General features: G+C 41.7%; 1 protein-coding gene across 1 annotated transcript in view; it reads right to left on the reverse strand.

Annotated features, from left to right (window-relative positions):
* LOC110383272 (probable multidrug resistance-associated protein lethal(2)03659) overlaps window positions 1-19,080 on the reverse strand; it is a 77,562-nt gene that overhangs the window by 20,652 nt on the left and 37,830 nt on the right. The window contains exons 6-22 of the mRNA XM_064042612.1: window positions 18,611-18,715; window positions 17,841-17,943; window positions 16,866-17,097; window positions 14,538-14,694; window positions 13,706-14,065; window positions 12,714-12,864; window positions 11,977-12,138; window positions 11,379-11,508; window positions 10,841-10,950; window positions 9,737-9,862; window positions 5,424-5,555; window positions 4,397-4,496; window positions 3,525-3,675; window positions 2,843-2,922; window positions 2,312-2,483; window positions 1,378-1,504; window positions 631-781 (exon numbers count right to left, since the gene is read on the reverse strand). Of these exons, the coding sequence (XP_063898682.1) occupies window positions 631-781; window positions 1,378-1,504; window positions 2,312-2,483; window positions 2,843-2,922; window positions 3,525-3,675; window positions 4,397-4,496; window positions 5,424-5,555; window positions 9,737-9,862; window positions 10,841-10,950; window positions 11,379-11,508; window positions 11,977-12,138; window positions 12,714-12,864; window positions 13,706-14,065; window positions 14,538-14,694; window positions 16,866-17,097; window positions 17,841-17,943; window positions 18,611-18,715 (2,549 nt within the window). The remainder of the gene's footprint in view (window positions 1-630; window positions 782-1,377; window positions 1,505-2,311; window positions 2,484-2,842; window positions 2,923-3,524; window positions 3,676-4,396; window positions 4,497-5,423; window positions 5,556-9,736; window positions 9,863-10,840; window positions 10,951-11,378; window positions 11,509-11,976; window positions 12,139-12,713; window positions 12,865-13,705; window positions 14,066-14,537; window positions 14,695-16,865; window positions 17,098-17,840; window positions 17,944-18,610; window positions 18,716-19,080) is intronic.

A 19,080-nucleotide genomic window follows, 5' to 3' on the forward strand; every position in this document is an offset into this window, starting at 1 on the left:
GCCACTTCTTCTTCCCAGCATAATCACATAGGAAGTGGTGAAGGGGGTTGTTTTGGGGGCTGTCTTTTGTTTTGACCTTCAAAAAATGCTGATTTATTAGCCCAATTTGAATATTATACGTTTTTCTAATTTTGAATAAATGGCAGTTTGTGACTAAATTCTGAGCACATATAGGAAATGCCCTATGTAACGAGATAACATTATGTTTCATACAAAGTATACATAACGAAAAACTTGTTGTGAGGAGAATAATTATTATTGCTCAACAGTTGTAATGTAGTTGGATTCTACTATAAGTTTATTTCACCAAAATTAATTTTCTTCTGTTTGTGTGCATATACTTTCATCTTATTTATTTATTTTCTAATTTATTTATTTACTTTCCTTGACTTAATAACTCATTTCTCTTTATCCTTCTTTCAACAGCAAAACATCGTTATTATTCCTCATTTTCTACCCTCATCATCAAACCCACCTATAGCCTCAATCCTCTTGAGCTCCCGGCTGGTGTTGAGGAACAGGTCCCGCATGAGGAACAGCAGCACAGCCACCACGGCGGTCGGCAGCAGCAGCCACCAGTTCACCAGGCATACCACCACCAGGAACTAGGAGATAGTAGACAATGCTCACCTATAGCCTCAATCCTCTTGAGCTCCCGGCTGGTGTTGAGGAACAGGTCCCGCATGAGGAACAGCAGCACAGCCACCACGGCGGTCGGCAGCAGCAGCCACCAGTTCACCAGGCATACCACCACCAGGATCGCTATTACTTCTAGGAAAAACTGTAGGAGAAAAAGTAGAAATTGGTAAGTACAACTCCTACCAAAACTCTTCGCGCACATTTGTTCGCGAACAAACTATGTGGCGCGAGTTCACATCTAGCATATGTTTTCGCACAAAGGGTGCAATTTCGCGGACATTTTAGTAATGTTCGCACGCAATGTGTTACTGTTTGCTAGAGCGAGTACACCAGAAGATACATTTGTGTGTGTCACAGTGCCGTATACCCGTGGAATCTTGTTTATTAGCAGATAAATGCAAATAGCGAATCGGACATAATGATGAGAAATAGCGTTTTGTAGTAAGTAATGTCTAATTTTACAGTGACTTCAAAACCAATAAGATTGAGCATCTGCAAATGGAAATTTTCGAAATTTCAAAATGCATCTTAATCATCCAACCTTTGTGTGCGAATAAAGTTAATTTGTAAAAATGTCGTTGGTGTACCTTGTTATTAAAAAAATAAATTAATAAAAACTTATGTATTGGCTGTGGACTCACACTAAACATTTTTGTTCGCGAATAATTATGCGTGAACAATTTTATTTTAAGTGTTAAAGTTAGTAGTAAGTTTTCAACTTAATTAAGTGAAACTCACCCCAAGACAGTCGACCAAAGCAACTGGTAGCAGTGTGTCAACTTGTCCCATATCCTTGGAGAACCTGTTCAGTATGCGACCTGATGGATTGTGGTGGAAGAACCACATCGGTGCACTGGTTACACCCCTGTGGGAAGAAATAGTTATTTTAATATGAAAGTAACTTTTCTGTTTCTCTGAATTTCACGACAAAACTACTTGGAAAATGTATTCTCAATAATAATATCAAAGCAAAAATAACTATGTATGTCTTTGTACTATATAATGTTAGTAGAAGATAGCACTGTCAACAGTTATTTGAAATATTATATAACGTATGATTGTTGTTTTTTGGAAGAAAATATACGTGATTATCCGTGAATTAATTAAACAAGCTTCCTGATTGAAGATATTACCTACTAAACTACGTAACCAATTTCAATGATATTTGGTACTCAGATAGTACCTGGTAAGAAAGTTCACATAATTTATTTTTTCATATTCATATTCATATTATTTATTTGCATTCCACAATGTGTAAAGTAGGTGTTACAATTAGGCTTAGAGCTAGGTACAATTGTGGACCCTGTAGGGCACAGCAAAATAAAATAAAACTTACAACTAAAATTATTATTATTAAATCTATAGAAAAAATAAAATATGAAAATAGATGTTTTCATCTGAGTGCGAGAAGAGTTTTTACCAGAATTCGGAAAAAACCACGTGGAACAGCTTATAAGGTTTTATATGCGTGGGTGAGTTTATTTGTTTATATTGCTACTCGCTAATCAGATTTAGGTAAAATCACCATGGACATAGGCTGTGTGGTAGCATCAACATACATACGAAATCTCGAACAGCTTCTAAAGCACAGCAGAGAATTTTTGATCAAGCCTAGGCCTATAAAAATAATAATACAACTCAATTTCCCAGTCAAATCAACAAAATAACTTACCTAAACATATTATCATGCAGCGTAACAGAAGCTTTAATACAAGTATTGTAGAATATGACGAGTTTGTTCCACGTAAACACTATGCAGATTCCGATGAGACCGCCGTAAATGTATAGGCACTGTTCTCGAGTTAGCCCGAAACGATTGCTTGGAATGTCCTCGAAGACTATAGCTGAAAAAAAAGGTAAAAAATGATTACAAAATGTGTAAAATCTGATCATATTTTGAGTGAAATGTACGGAGCGGAAAATCCGCTAGTGTGAAAGCGGTCTTAGAGTTTTTTTAAGTGGCGAGGCAGGTTCTTCACAAAGGAAAATAATCATTTTTAGGACTTTAAAATTGACTTTCAAAAACCAGAGACTTTTTTAATTACATTTTTTTGTATTTTCACTGGCTTTTAATAGTAATACAATTTATGAGGTTCAGGTTAGTTGCTGAGCCTTTAAGGTACAAACAAACGTCCTCTTCTTTATATCAATAAAGATTTTTTACCACAGCTATTTTAAGTATGTACCTATTTGTTATACTTACGTGGAGGTGGTGCGGCTCCGGATTCATTAGCATTTCTGTTGGCTATTACCAACGCGCTGTTGGCTTCTTCTAGATTAACCCTGGAGAAAATACACCATATTAATAATAATAGCCAATGTCAATTGAACTTGTACAGAAGAACATAAGTAGGTAGCCAGTTATTTTTTGCATCTCTTGACACTATTGGCAAAACTAATATCTCGTGAAAAAATAAATGTTTTTTCCTTGGTAACCTAGCACCACACTATAAAATAAGCTAGGTATCATTTTCACAACCTGTAAACATCTATGTATCTTTGCATGTTATACATGCGAGTTATATTTTACATATTATGTATCACACATTGCAAGTTCTTCTCCATAGGAAGCTACTTTTAGAATAGACAACTAGAATCAAACTTATTTTTATTTTTGACATTCATAAGTGCTAGTAGGCTCTAGTGCTCCAGTCTAACCATGGGGTATTGGGTTGCCCGGGTAACTGGGTTGAGGAGGCCAGATAGGCAGTCGCTTCTTGTAAAGCACTGGTACTCAGCTGCATCCGGTTAGACTGGAAGCCGACCCCAACATAGTTGGGAAAAAGGCTCGGAGGATGATGAAGTGCTCGTAGGCTCGTAGTAAAGGCCTAAATAAATAAACGTTTTTGACTTTGACCTTGTCTTTGACTTTGACTTATACTGACCACTCCTTTAGCCAGACATCAGTAGACGAGTAGAAGCACTGTGCCAGTAGAAACAGTAGTATCAGCAGCGCCATAGACAACGTGCTGCCTCCGCTGCGGATGTATGAGACATAGACACTGTTGTCTACTGAGCCTTTCTTTTGGGATTCTCCTGGAAATTGTGGTATTATTAGAAATTAGTTTTTTTGTGAAGGTAGTGGATTAGAAGTTCTTTTTTTGTTCAGGAAATGCCCTAATCATGTTTTGTGACAGAAATATAATAGAATGGAATACATGTCAGATTATGTATCAAAAAGAAAGTTACAGTTACAGCCTTTTTATCGTCCCACTGCTGGGCACAGGCCTCCTCACGCGGAGAAGGATTGAGCATTAATCACCACGCTTGCTCAATGCGGGTTGGAGATTTCAGACTATATAGTCCAGGTTTCCTCAAGATGTTTTCCTTCACCTTTTAATCAGCCTTTGGTGTCTAAGATATACTTAGAAAGTACATACAAACTTAGAAAAGTTGCATTGGTACTTACCTGACCTGGATTCGAAAAAAGAAAGTACTTAAGAACTTTAATTTACGTGAATAAATGCGCATGTTATATGTTTGCAAGTTATTCCTAGTTACATACGTCAAAATCGGTCAAGCTATGCAATTGACTGATAAAAATTTAAAAAATCAAAAATACAGACACACACTCGTTCTCCTTTTATTTATTTGTATAGATTGTGACATAAAAAAGATTTATTCCTCTACTATCATATATTGCTACAAAAACTTGCAGAAAAATACATTTCCGAGTTAAGAATGATTGAAAAGTTATTAAATTTTTACACCCAGGCGAAAATATATTGTTAAATAGGTATGTAATTTATGTTCTTACCTTCATATTTAGGGTCTAAATTATTGTCTAGATCCAGATTGAAGGAGAGTTGTGACGCCTCAGACATTGAACGCTGCGATCTTAGTTTGTAACTGTGTTCCTAAAAAATATACAAATAAATTAATATATAGGTATTTATCAGGTTTTAAAAACTAAGCACATATGACCAATTAATATTTACACTATCTCTCTATATACACCTTAGGGTCAATTCCCACTGAAAGAGCAGCGGCCGGCAGCGGCCGTAAGAGCACGGAAAATGTAAGAGCGCGGCGCGATGCGGCGCCGCGCTCGCGCTCAATCCCTTGCAATTACGGCCGCTGCCGGCCGCTGCCGGCCGCTGCTCTTTCAGTGGGAATTGACCCTTAAGGAAAAACAGCACCAATTTTCTAAAATGATAAAAAGTATTGTTTTTCGAAAATACTTTTTTTCTCATTATTTTCAATTCGATTCAACACTTTCTACCATTTCACAAACTAACTTTTCTTGTCGATTACTCTTGAATAAGAAGTAGTGAATATATACAATGCAAATCTATTAATACGACACAATATTGAAAATACAAACAACATCAAAAACTACGATTTTATAAATAAACTAACACTCCTTTTGACGTCTGCTTTATCTGTTTTTACCATAACGTTGTAGACCTAAAGAAAAACATTACATATTAACATCAATTTAGCAAATATTAGCTAGTTCCCCGCAGTATATCCCAAGAGAACAACCCCGCGTACATGGATAAAAAGTAACCTATAGCCTTTCTTGATAAATGGGCTACCTAACACGGAAAGATTTTTTTTAATCGGATTAGTAGCTTCCGAGCCTTCAAGATACAAAAAAACACAAACAATATTTAAAAAAATGCCCGGATAACTGGGTTGAGGAGGTCAGATATACAGTCGCTTCTTGTAAAGCACTGGTACTCAGCTGAATCCGGTTAGACTGGAAGCCAACCCCAACATGATTGGGAAAAGGCTCGGAAGAAGATACATTTAAAAAAAATTATAGATAAATTATAACTTACAATGCTCTCAGTATTCTCATAAGTAGATGCTTTCTTTTGCTTTTCCTCCTCAACTTTTTCTCCCATTTCTATGAGTTTTTCGAATTCTGCCACGCCATTCTTCAATTCGTGGTAAGTGCCTTGTGCTACGATCTAGAAAAATAAGAAATATTATATAAGCTAGTAGTTATTTTTAACACGCTTATATTAACTTCACTTGTAACTATGCATGTAAGAAAATCTTGGAATCTTCATATGACCCACTTCCCGGTCTTCGATTAGAATGAAATTTTGCACACGCTCTAAGTTCTGATGACAATACATGACTAGCGTGTTTTTTAGTTTTTAAAATATTTTTTCTTTAGTTTTGAAGACCTCTTGGCAAAGTAACTGCCGCACGGATTGATCGATCATAAGGTTAAGCAATGCTTGATGCGATTGGTCCGTGAATAAGGGAATATCTTGTCATGACGAGTTGCTAACATGTTTCGGAATGCACGTTAAAATGATTTATGGGTCCCGCGTGTCATTTGAACATCAGCGACAACAGCAGCGGATGATGATGTTGATGACGTGTGACTCACCCGTCCTGAGCGCATGACACAGACACAGTGCGCATGCTTGGCGTACTGCACGTGGTGCGTCACCAGCACGGTCGCCTTGTCGCGCAGGAACGTGCGGATGATGATGTTGATGACGTGTGACTCACCCGTCCTGAGCGCATGACACAGACACAGTGCGCATGCTTGGCGTACTGCACGTGGTGCGTCACCAGCACGGTCGCCTTGTCGCGCAGGAACGTGCGGATGATGATGTTGATGACGTGTGACTCACCCGTCCTGAGCGCATGACACAGACACAGTGCGCATGCTTGGCGTACTGCACGTGGTGCGTCACCAGCACGGTCGCCTTGTCGCGCAGGAACGTGCGGATGATGATGTTGATGACGTGTGACTCACCCGTCCTGAGCGCATGACACAGACACAGTGCGCATGCTTGGCGTACTGCACGTGGTGCGTCACCAGCACGGTCGCCTTGTCGCGCAGGAACGTGCGGATGATGATGTTGATGACGTGTGACTCACCCGTCCTGAGCGCATGACACAGACACAGTGCGCATGCTTGGCGTACTGCACGTGGTGCGTCACCAGCACGGTCGCCTTGTCGCGCAGGAACGTGCGGATGATGATGTTGATGACGTGTGACTCACCCGTCCTGAGCGCATGACACAGACACAGTGCGCATGCTTGGCGTACTGCACGTGGTGCGTCACCAGCACGGTCGCCTTGTCGCGCAGGAACGTGCGGATGATGATGTTGATGACGTGTGACTCACCCGTCCTGAGCGCATGACACAGACACAGTGCGCATGCTTGGCGTACTGCACGTGGTGCGTCACCAGCACGGTCGCCTTGTCGCGCAGGAACGTGCGGATGATGATGTTGATGACGTGTGACTCACCCGTCCTGAGCGCATGACACAGACACAGTGCGCATGCTTGGCGTACTGCACGTGGTGCGTCACCAGCACGGTCGCCTTGTCGCGCAGGAACGTGCGGATGATGATGTTGATGACGTGTGACTCACCCGTCCTGAGCGCATGACACAGACACAGTGCGCATGCTTGGCGTACTGCACGTGGTGCGTCACCAGCACGGTCGCCTTGTCGCGCAGGAACGTGCGGATGATGATGTTGATGACGTGTGACTCACCCGTCCTGAGCGCATGACACAGACACAGTGCGCATGCTTGGCGTACTGCACGTGGTGCGTCACCAGCACGGTCGCCTTGTCGCGCAGGAACGTGCGGATGATGATGTTGATGACGTGTGACTCACCCGTCCTGAGCGCATGACACAGACACAGTGCGCATGCTTGGCGTACTGCACGTGGTGCGTCACCAGCACGGTCGCCTTGTCGCGCAGGAACGTGCGGATGATGATGTTGATGACGTGTGACTCACCCGTCCTGAGCGCATGACACAGACACAGTGCGCATGCTTGGCGTACTGCACGTGGTGCGTCACCAGCACGGTCGCCTTGTCGCGCAGGAACGTGCGGATGATGATGTTGATGACGTGTGACTCACCCGTCCTGAGCGCATGACACAGACACAGTGCGCATGCTTGGCGTACTGCACGTGGTGCGTCACCAGCACGGTCGCCTTGTCGCGCAGGAACGTGCGGATGATGATGTTGATGACGTGTGACTCACCCGTCCTGAGCGCATGACACAGACACAGTGCGCATGCTTGGCGTACTGCACGTGGTGCGTCACCAGCACGGTCGCCTTGTCGCGCAGGAACGTGCGGATGATGATGTTGATGACGTGTGACTCACCCGTCCTGAGCGCATGACACAGACACAGTGCGCATGCTTGGCGTACTGCACGTGGTGCGTCACCAGCACGGTCGCCTTGTCGCGCAGGAACGTGCGGATGATGATGTTGATGACGTGTGACTCACCCGTCCTGAGCGCATGACACAGACACAGTGCGCATGCTTGGCGTACTGCACGTGGTGCGTCACCAGCACGGTCGCCTTGTCGCGCAGGAACGTGCGGATGATGATGTTGATGACGTGTGACTCACCCGTCCTGAGCGCATGACACAGACACAGTGCGCATGCTTGGCGTACTGCACGTGGTGCGTCACCAGCACGGTCGCCTTGTCGCGCAGGAACGTGCGGATGATGATGTTGATGACGTGTGACTCACCCGTCCTGAGCGCATGACACAGACACAGTGCGCATGCTTGGCGTACTGCACGTGGTGCGTCACCAGCACGGTCGCCTTGTCGCGCAGGAACGTGCGGATGATGATGTTGATGACGTGTGACTCACCCGTCCTGAGCGCATGACACAGACACAGTGCGCATGCTTGGCGTACTGCACGTGGTGCGTCACCAGCACGGTCGCCTTGTCGCGCAGGAACGTGCGGATGATGATGTTGATGACGTGTGACTCACCCGTCCTGAGCGCATGACACAGACACAGTGCGCATGCTTGGCGTACTGCACGTGGTGCGTCACCAGCACGGTCGCCTTGTCGCGCAGGAACGTGCGGATGATGATGTTGATGACGTGTGACTCACCCGTCCTGAGCGCATGACACAGACACAGTGCGCATGCTTGGCGTACTGCACGTGGTGCGTCACCAGCACGGTCGCCTTGTCGCGCAGGAACGTGCGGATGATGATGTTGATGACGTGTGACTCACCCGTCCTGAGCGCATGACACAGACACAGTGCGCATGCTTGGCGTACTGCACGTGGTGCGTCACCAGCACGGTCGCCTTGTCGCGCAGGAACGTGCGGATGATGATGTTGATGACGTGTGACTCACCCGTCCTGAGCGCATGACACAGACACAGTGCGCATGCTTGGCGTACTGCACGTGGTGCGTCACCAGCACGGTCGCCTTGTCGCGCAGGAACGTGCGGATGATGATGTTGATGACGTGTGACTCACCCGTCCTGAGCGCATGACACAGACACAGTGCGCATGCTTGGCGTACTGCACGTGGTGCGTCACCAGCACGGTCGCCTTGTCGCGCAGGAACGTGCGGATGATGATGTTGATGACGTGTGACTCACCCGTCCTGAGCGCATGACACAGACACAGTGCGCATGCTTGGCGTACTGCACGTGGTGCGTCACCAGCACGGTCGCCTTGTCGCGCAGGAACGTGCGGATGATGATGTTGATGACGTGTGACTCACCCGTCCTGAGCGCATGACACAGACACAGTGCGCATGCTTGGCGTACTGCACGTGGTGCGTCACCAGCACGGTCGCCTTGTCGCGCAGGAACGTGCGGATGATGATGTTGATGACGTGTGACTCACCCGTCCTGAGCGCATGACACAGACACAGTGCGCATGCTTGGCGTACTGCACGTGGTGCGTCACCAGCACGGTCGCCTTGTCGCGCAGGAACGTGCGGATGATGATGTTGATGACGTGTGACTCACCCGTCCTGAGCGCATGACACAGACACAGTGCGCATGCTTGGCGTACTGCACGTGGTGCGTCACCAGCACGGTCGCCTTGTCGCGCAGGAACGTGCGGATGATGATGTTGATGACGTGTGACTCACCCGTCCTGAGCGCATGACACAGACACAGTGCGCATGCTTGGCGTACTGCACGTGGTGCGTCACCAGCACGGTCGCCTTGTCGCGCAGGAACGTGCGGATGATGATGTTGATGACGTGTGACTCACCCGTCCTGAGCGCATGACACAGACACAGTGCGCATGCTTGGCGTACTGCACGTGGTGCGTCACCAGCACGGTCGCCTTGTCGCGCAGGAACGTGCGGATGATGATGTTGATGACGTGTGACTCACCCGTCCTGAGCGCATGACACAGACACAGTGCGCATGCTTGGCGTACTGCACGTGGTGCGTCACCAGCACGGTCGCCTTGTCGCGCAGGAACGTGCGGATGCAGTCCTCGTATATCGCGTGGGCTACCTGAGAAATAATAACATTATAATTTACACAAAGTTCAGAAAACACACAAAAAGGGATCTTTGGATGTAGGCCTAAAAATAGCAAAATTAAAAGGGCACCGGGCTGGACACATCAGCCGTAAGCATCCAGATAGGTGGGCCAACATTGTCACCCAGTGGATACCACAAGACGGCCACTGCAAACGAGGAAGAATTCGTTACAGGTAGTCAGAAGCCAGGACGGTCCAATAACCAGTCATGCTAAATATCTATATGGGGTATAGGTTACCCGGGTAACTAGGTTGTCGAGGTGAGATAGGTAGTCGCACCATTTCAAACAATGATACTCAGCTGCATGCCATAAGGCTGGAAGCCGACCCGTATTATAGTCTAATGATGATGTCCTCCTAGCCGGTTGTTGGCTACGGCGGCTGTTCTTATATCGGGTGTGTCGTTCACAATCACATTAAATGAAATCCGTTAATATACTGGTTAATATATGTCGATTAATACAAAGAAAAAAGAAAAATACGTAAGAATAAACAAATGAATTTTTCAAACAAAGTAAATAGAATAAAAATGTGCGAGAATTATAACACCATGTAAAAGTCAGTCATTACAAACAATTGAAATTCTCCCTTGAAAACTGACAGCTGTCAACTGGTCAAAACATTCGATACTCCTAACTTTATCTCTGCTTTACACATGATGTTGTAAATTAGAAAAACGGAAAATGACTCCTGTGGCTAAACCACTGAATGGATTAGGTTATTTTTTTACAATTCGTCATAGAATATCATAAAGTATATGCGATAGGATTTAATGTGATTGTGAACGACACACCCTGTATAAGGAGATCAGTCACAAGCGCAGGACTTATAACAGTGCACAAGCATTTGCTTGGACTGCGGTGCACTCCCTATTCCTTCACTGTCATAGCGCGACGGGACGACCATCCGACACCACCGAATAGAGATCACATTTTACTTCATCTACATACCTTGGCATCGACAGCAGCTAGTGGATCGTCGAGAAGGTAGACATCAGCGTTTTGGTACACACAGCGAGCCAATGATATTCTCGCTCGCTGACCCCCAGATAATGATGCACCTGGAAGTTAAATACACATACATAGATATGTAAAATACAATAAAAGAAAATATATAATTTTATATGTCTATCAATTTAAGAAAAAAGTTTTATGTAGTGAAAGTAAACAATAAAATTTTCAACTCTTCCAATTCTGCTGGGGTTTGCAACGTCTTTATTTTATGAAGTTTTCGAGACTTAAGAACTTTTCTTCGAAACAGCTAAGTGCCCGGGGGGTTAAATAAACTATACGAATTCTAAAGACGCAGATAATATAAAAGAAATTGACGGATAAATTCGCATGGAAAAACAGTTTGACTTTTTCTCAGATAACGGTTTTTAAACCACACAACTCCGAGCGTCGTTCAAGGAAAGAAAATCCAATCCAAAACATTTCTTGTTCATAAAATATGCACAAAAATACCACTTGTCATACAGAATATACATACCTCGTTCTCCGACTACAGTTTTGTCTCCATGCGGCAATATTTCGAGATCAGTTTTAAGCTGGCAACACTTGATAACTTGCTTATATCTGCGGAGATCCATGTCTTGACCAAATAAAATGTTTTGACGGACCTGAAAATAAAATTGCATTTTATTTTACTTTGGCAAATCCATATTTTTATCAGTTATACTATTTTTAACCCGATAACGGTTAAACCGATCCCTGTTCGGGTACATGAAGTATTTCCTCAGGGGCTACGACTAGAGCCTTTCGTGAAACAGGAGTGCAGAAACATATACAATTAATTCTGCACCTGAGAAGATGATTGAAGATGTACTATTATGTTCTAAGAACTTTTAAAACGTTCTGAAGATGTTATTTCTATTTAACCTCCTCCTTTTTACTATTTTGTACACATGAATAGGACCCTTCTTGGGATACCTTAGCTACTAGATCGGCTTTTCATAAGACCTTCAACGACATATCTTCAGTTCTTCTAACATCTTCATATGTTGACTTACAGCTCCTGTTAGGCCTTTTTAACAGGACCTCCTTTTTGTAAGACCGTTACCTACATAAATAATTAATTTTTGACTTACGGAAGCCTCAAAAAGCCAAGGTTCTTGTGAAGCGTAGGCCGGTATTCCGTTGACGGACAAATGTCCACTGGTAGGTGAGAGCTCTCTTAGCATCGCTTGTAGCAGAGTAGATTTCCCAGACCCGACGGTACCCACTACGGTCGTTAGAGTTTCTGGTTTTATCTGTTGGTAAAAAGAGGGATAAATTTAATATGTATAGGGTCTGAAGTTGTGTCTGGATATTTGTTAGCGATAAGTTTAGAAACTACTAAACGAATACGACGGTTCGGTTTGGTTTTCACTAATAGATAGGCTATCTTGAAAGGTTAAGGTCTTCGTTTATACCCGTAGGAATACGGGGTGGGCAGCAGAAAATAATCTCACAGTGGTATACCTTACAGTATTTTCGAACTCGCCACTGTCGATTATAGCCACACAGTTTATAATTTTTAGTTTAAAATTCTTAGGCGCATACAATGTAAAAAATTAATATATTTTTATACCTAAAATCCAAGTAGTATAAAACGAAATACTCGATAGGCATAGGTAACAATTAGGTAGCAACTCTTGGTAAAACTAACTTCACTTTTGAACAGTTTTTTCTTATTGGATAAGTGATCAGCCGATCTGATATCAGAATGGCTGTCACCTTTATAAGCACCTTTATACATTTGTATATAATGTATTTCGATGGAATAAGAGGAGTGACCTTTGGTTCCCATGAAGACTTTATAACGTGTTAAATAAAGTATACTTACAGCTAAATTAATATCCACAAGGGCCGGTATCTTGCCGTCAATAGTATCATCGTCTACGTTCTTCCAGTGAGCTGTGTAGTCCTTCATGGCTATCAAAACATGCGGCTTTAGGTGTTCCAAGTTGCTTTCTGACTTTATGTACGCTTGCTGGCTGTTGGAGAAAGAAATATGGAGATTTTGAATGGCTATTATTGAAGGTGAAATAAGAAATACTGATATGAGACTGACTGCTAATTGTAATAATTTATTATTTTTTAACCGACTTCAAAAAAGAGGGGTTATGATTTCGGATGTTTGTATTTATTTTATGTTTGGTCGCTCATATCTTCATAGTTTTAACAAGAGATTTGTGATAGAAAAATGTTCAATTCTGGCAGCAATCAAAAAAGGGGCATCCCCTTTTTGCGTGAGAAATCATCAAAAGTTCAGTGCTACAATAACCCTTTACATATATCATCATCATCTCCCGAGCCTTTTCCCAACTATTTTAAGGTCGGCTACCAGTGTAACCGGATGCAGCTGAGTACCAGTGTTTTACAAGGAGCGACTCTATCTGACCTCCTCAACCCAGTTACCCGGACAACCCCCCGGGAAGACTGGTTGTCAAACTTACTGGCTTCTGACTACCCGTAACGACTGCCAAGGATGTTCAATGATACCCGGGACCTACAGTTTAACGTGCCATCCGAAAACACAGTCAATGGTGTCTAAGATATATGTAGGTACTTAGAAATTACCCTTTACATATAGGTATAGTTAACGGCACGAATCTTGAGCTCTGACCTACATCTGCGCAGAAGTGATTTATTAGCAGAGAACCAATAACGAGTGACGGCTATGACGCGATGCACTGCGGGCCAATCACGGCTTTAGCCCGCCCCCGCGCCTCACTTCATACCACAAAAGGGACCCAATACATTACTTCAGCACAGGTGAAGGTCAGAGCTCAAGATTCGTGCCGATAACTATACATAAATATTAAAAAAACTCACCCATTACCAATCTTCTCAAAAACGCCATTAGCCTGAATAGGAGTTTTTTCTTCAAGAGTCATTAAATCGACGCCATCCTGGTTATCGACTTCAGGCAACAAAAGAAACTCTTGTATCCTTTTCACGCTCACATAAGCTTCTAACGTAAAAGTTATCGACAGTGGCAGGAAATCTACTAGCGTATATTTCAAAATTTCATAGTAGGAAAAAACTACGAAAACTTTTGCGGCGGTTAAATCGTTTCCGAACGAAATATATGACATTATACTGAGCAAAATGGCGACTTTTGTGTTCAGTTTTACGCAGGATATCATGACAGCTCGCAGCCAAGACATTTTTTTTATGACGCTCATTTCTTTTCTGTGGACAAATGTTATTGGTTAGAACATATTTAAATTTTGAAATGTTCTTTGTGTAAAAAAAAAATTGAAGTAAAAAATACTTTTTTTCAAGTTTTGTTTACGAAGTTACTATAAAATGGCATCTTTCTGTATTATGAATACTAAAAATATGTATGCGAAAATAAGTTTGCTTGTTTTTAATGGTTTACTAATAGAAGTACTGAAATTTTTTTAATAAAACTTCTAAGAAAATAGATCCGGGTGAAACGACGCAAAAAAAGCCAGTTCTCTATAGGCTGAAGGAAAAGTATTACTGATAGTAATCTCTTTCTTGTTAAGACAAATCTATTAATGATACGAGAAATAGAACCCCATAGAAACGAGATAAGATTAGCGTGCTCAAGCACACAAACTCATTCACAACATCAATTTCCACTACACCTAACATCCTTAAAACCAAATAAAAATAACCAATACTAAGAACAACTCACTTTCTCGCCTTCCCAATAATTTTAGCAAAAGCATTCTCCCACGCGTACATCTTGATAGCTTCTATACTCTGTATAACTTCATTCATAAGTCTGATGCGGTTGTCTGTCCGTACGGCCGTCTGTCGACGAAGCTTGCTTGTTATTTTGCCGAGGTAGCCTGGAAATAATAATAGATAGATATTCTTTATTTGGTACACCAACTTTTCAGTTTGATCTTAATCTAGTTAAAGTAGGTGACATAACGGGCGGTCTTATCGCTAAGAGCGATCTCTTCCAGACAACCTTAGGATGGATTGAGACGAGAAGAAAAGAAAAAAAGAAAAAAATATTAGCAGGCAACTAAGGCCCATAGATATTTAGGTACTGGCTTCCTAATTACTTCAAATGACGACTCCCGCTGTGGGTGCAGCGTGATAGAGTGTCAGACTCTTACTGAATAAAACCCCTCATGTTCCTTCTTAAGCCCTTTATGTACCAGGGCCGCGGTAACTTTTTCTTTTTCCCGCAGTCCCGATATAATAGGGCATATATATATAGGATCAGGCAGATATATAGGTACCTCAAACTAACATAATATATGTTCACAGAGAACAAAGTTACTAGCGGAGATAATATAATGCAAAATCTCCTAAGAAAGTAGCGCGACAACATGCGGGTGTTCAGGGGACGAGGAACGTTGAATTATGAAATGATGAAATTTGGTCTGTATACAGACAACAATATAGGCTAAAAAAAAGCATATAAATTACTAACCTTGTAAAGGAATAAACATGAGTAAAAACGCGACTCCTATGAGGGTAGCTACACCAATCTGTCGGTACATCAGGTAGACGATCAGAGCGCTCTCTATGGGCGTTCTGACTAAATCCATCATGAACAGGCTAGCTATATAACCCTTACATGTTTACAGGGCTATAACTCAAAAACTACTGAACCCATTTAGGTGAAATTTGGACTATATATAGATAGAAATATGGTCTAAAACATAGCAAACAAATTACTTACCTTAAATGCGTAGCAACGCCAATCTGTCAGCAAACGTTTATGGAGCGATAACTCAGAAACTACTTAACCGATTTAGATGAAATTTAGTCTGTATATACATAAAAATATAGGCTAAAAAATATTATATAAATTACCAACCTTGTAAAGGAATAAACATGAGTAAAAACGCGACTCCTATGAGGGTAGCTACACCAATCTGTCGGTACATTAAGTAGACGATCAGAGCGCTCTCTATGGGCGTTCTGACTAAATCCATCATGAACAGGCTAGCCATATACCCTTCATACAATGTTTACTCATAAACTACTGAACCGATTTAGATGTAATTTGGACTATATATAGATAGAAATATGGACTAATACATAGCAAACAAATTACTTACCTTAAGCGCGTAGCAACACCAATTTGACAGCAAATGTTTATGGAGCGATAACTCAGAAACTATTCAACCGATTTAGATGAAATTTGGTCTGTATATAGATAAAAATATAGGCTAAAAAATAGCATTTAAATTACCAACCTTGTAAAGGAATAAACATGAGTAAAAACGCGACTCCTATGAGGGTAGCTACACCAATCTGTCGGTACATTAGGTAGACGATCAGAGCGCTCTCTATGGGCGTTCTGACTAAATCCATCATAAACAGGCTAGCCATATACCCTTCATACATATTAACAGAGTCATAACTCAGAAACTACTGAACCGATTTAGATGAAATTTGCTGTGTATATAGATAAAAATATGGACTAAAACTTAGCATATAAATTACTTACCTTAAATGCGTAGCGACGTCAATTTATCAGCAAATGTTTATGGAGCGATAACTCAGAAACTACTGAACCGATTTAAATGAAATTTGCTGTGGATACAGATAGAAATATAGGCCAAAATACAGTATACTATAGTAAATTAAAAACTTACCTTGTAAAGGAATAAACATGAGTAAAAAGGCGACTCCTATGAGGGTAGCGACACCAATCTGTCGGTACATTAGGTAGACGATCAGAGCGCTTTCTATGGGCGTTCTGACTAAATCCATCATGAACAGGCTAGCTATATAACCCTTTAAGCGTCCGTGAATGTTTAAAGAGCCATAACTCGGAAACTACTGAACCGATTTAGATGAAATTTGGTGTGGATACAGATAAAAATATGGGCTAAAACATAGCAAACAAATTATTTACCTTAAGCGCGTAACAACACCAATCTGACAGCAAATGTTTATGGAGCGATAACTCAGAAACTACTGAACCGATTTAGATGAAATTTAGTGTGGATACAGATAAAAATATGGGCTAAAACTTACTTAATAAATTACTAACCTTGTAAAGGAATAAACATGAGTAAAAAGGCCACTCCTATGAGGGTAGCTACACCAATCTGTCGGTACATTAGGTAGACGATCAGAGCGCTCTCTATGGGCGTTCTGACTAAATCCATCATGAACAGGCTAGCCATATCGAATCTCTGTGCATCTGTTGTTAGTAAGTTGACAACATGGCCGGCTAGACCTTCCGACGCTTTCCCGCCTTTGGTTAAATCTAGGCGGAGTAGCTGAAAAGAAAGATTGAGGTTAGTGATAATAAAAACTAATATTATAACTGCGAAAGTAACTCTGTCTTTTCTTCAAGCCTAAACTACTGAACCGATTTGTGTGAAATTTGGTACAGACATAGTTTGGAATTTGAGAAACGTATATCCTTTATAGGATAGTTTTTATTACAAAAAATAAAATTTATTCCAGACATACAGCGCCATCTATTGGTCAAACCAAAAATCTGCCGGAAGTCACTATTCCACGCGAACGAAGTCGCGGGCAAAAGTTAGCAATTTATATTTTATGAATATAGGACACAAATAAAAACAAGAATAGGTAATAAAAAGTAAAAAGTCGTGGTGGCCTAGTGGGCAAACAACCAACCTCTCGAGTATGAGGGCGCAGGCTCGATTCCAGGTCAGGCAAGTACCAATGCAACTTTTATAAGTTTGTATGTACTTTCTAAGTATATCTTAGACACCAATGACCGTGTTTCGGATGGCACGTTAAACTGTAGGTCCCGGCTGTCATTGAACATCCTTGGCAGTCGTTACGGGTAGTCAGAAGCCAGTAAGTCTGACACCAGTCTAACCAAGGGGTATCGGGTTGCCCGGGTAACTGGGTTGAGGAGGTCACATAGGCAGTCGCTTCTTGTAAAGCACTGGTACTCAGCTGAATCCGGTAAGACTGGAAGCCGACCCCAACATAGTTGGGAAAAGGCTCGAAGGAAGAATAGGTAATAAAAAGTAAAAATACATACCTTTCTGTATATTAAGGACCCGCATGAAACTCTGACTTTCATGGCCATATGCAGTAACCATAGCAGCATGGGGTGCACGAAACTAGCGCTTAATGCCATGAAACTGAAACAAAACAATATAAATATTAACATACCATAATATGTTAAAAAGGGTATATTTTTGTTTGTTTCGCGTAGTTGGAGTTTTTTATAAAACACTGGAAAAAACTGCCTTGAAAAGGTTCGATTCCAAATATTAATGTAACTTATTGAGTCGTGCTTTTATTTATATTTTGGACATCATTACCAGATTAACTCGTTTCCTTTTGATTTATTTTAAATAGTTAAATTGTTATGTTTTTGTTTTAATAAATGAGTTTAATTTTAAATTAAAATATAAGTGCTGTGTGTATAACATAGTTTTCTTTTAATGCATGCTGAGTGTACCTATAAGTGATTGTTACACTATTATTAAGGTACATTACATGTTATTTTAGCTGTATCAGTGTAAACAATCGTTGGTGAACCAAAATAAATAAATAAAATTACATTTTAGTTGAGTTTAACTCGAAAACCCGAACTCGAACCCTAAACTTTAAAGTCTGATATCGCTATTTTTTCGCTTTGCGTCTCTGTATGAGCAGAGACCTGTCCCACAGTGGGACAGAAAAAATGATGATGATGGTTCAAACCAGGATAAAAGAAGGAATCTAGAGACTGGTTTGTAAAATCATAATTTATTCCTAAATAGTCTAATATCAACTCTTATTAAGATTGTATATTGATATTACCTGACAACGCCAATAGCGTATAAGTAAGCAGCTTCAGCCGTGACGCCCGCGTGAGCTGGTGAAAAGTAGTTGATCAGACCTTCTAAGCACATCGGTATTGATAGCCTGGAAAGAAGAACAAAGAAAAATCAATAAATATTACAAAAATCTACGTAGCACAGAGATATCATTATAGATACGTGCTTCTCTGGCTTTATTATTAATTTCACTACAGTCTTTTTTTTTTAACCACGTCAAAAATCATCAAATGACCCCTCCCGCTGTGGGTTAGCAGCGGTGAGGGAGTGTCAGACTCTTACTGACTAAAAACCGTCGTGTTCCGTCGTAGGCCTTTTATGTACCAGGGCCGCGGTAATGAGCGCGAACATAAAATGTGAAACGAAACAATGTGAGCGGTTGCACTGTGCTTTTTCCGCTCGGTTCATATGCGCGTATACATGACTTGACATGACAATTGAATTGACAATTAC

This window comes from Helicoverpa armigera, chromosome 29, assembly GCF_030705265.1.
Source record: "Helicoverpa armigera isolate CAAS_96S chromosome 29, ASM3070526v1, whole genome shotgun sequence".
NCBI classification, from domain to species: domain Eukaryota; kingdom Metazoa; phylum Arthropoda; class Insecta; order Lepidoptera; family Noctuidae; genus Helicoverpa; species Helicoverpa armigera.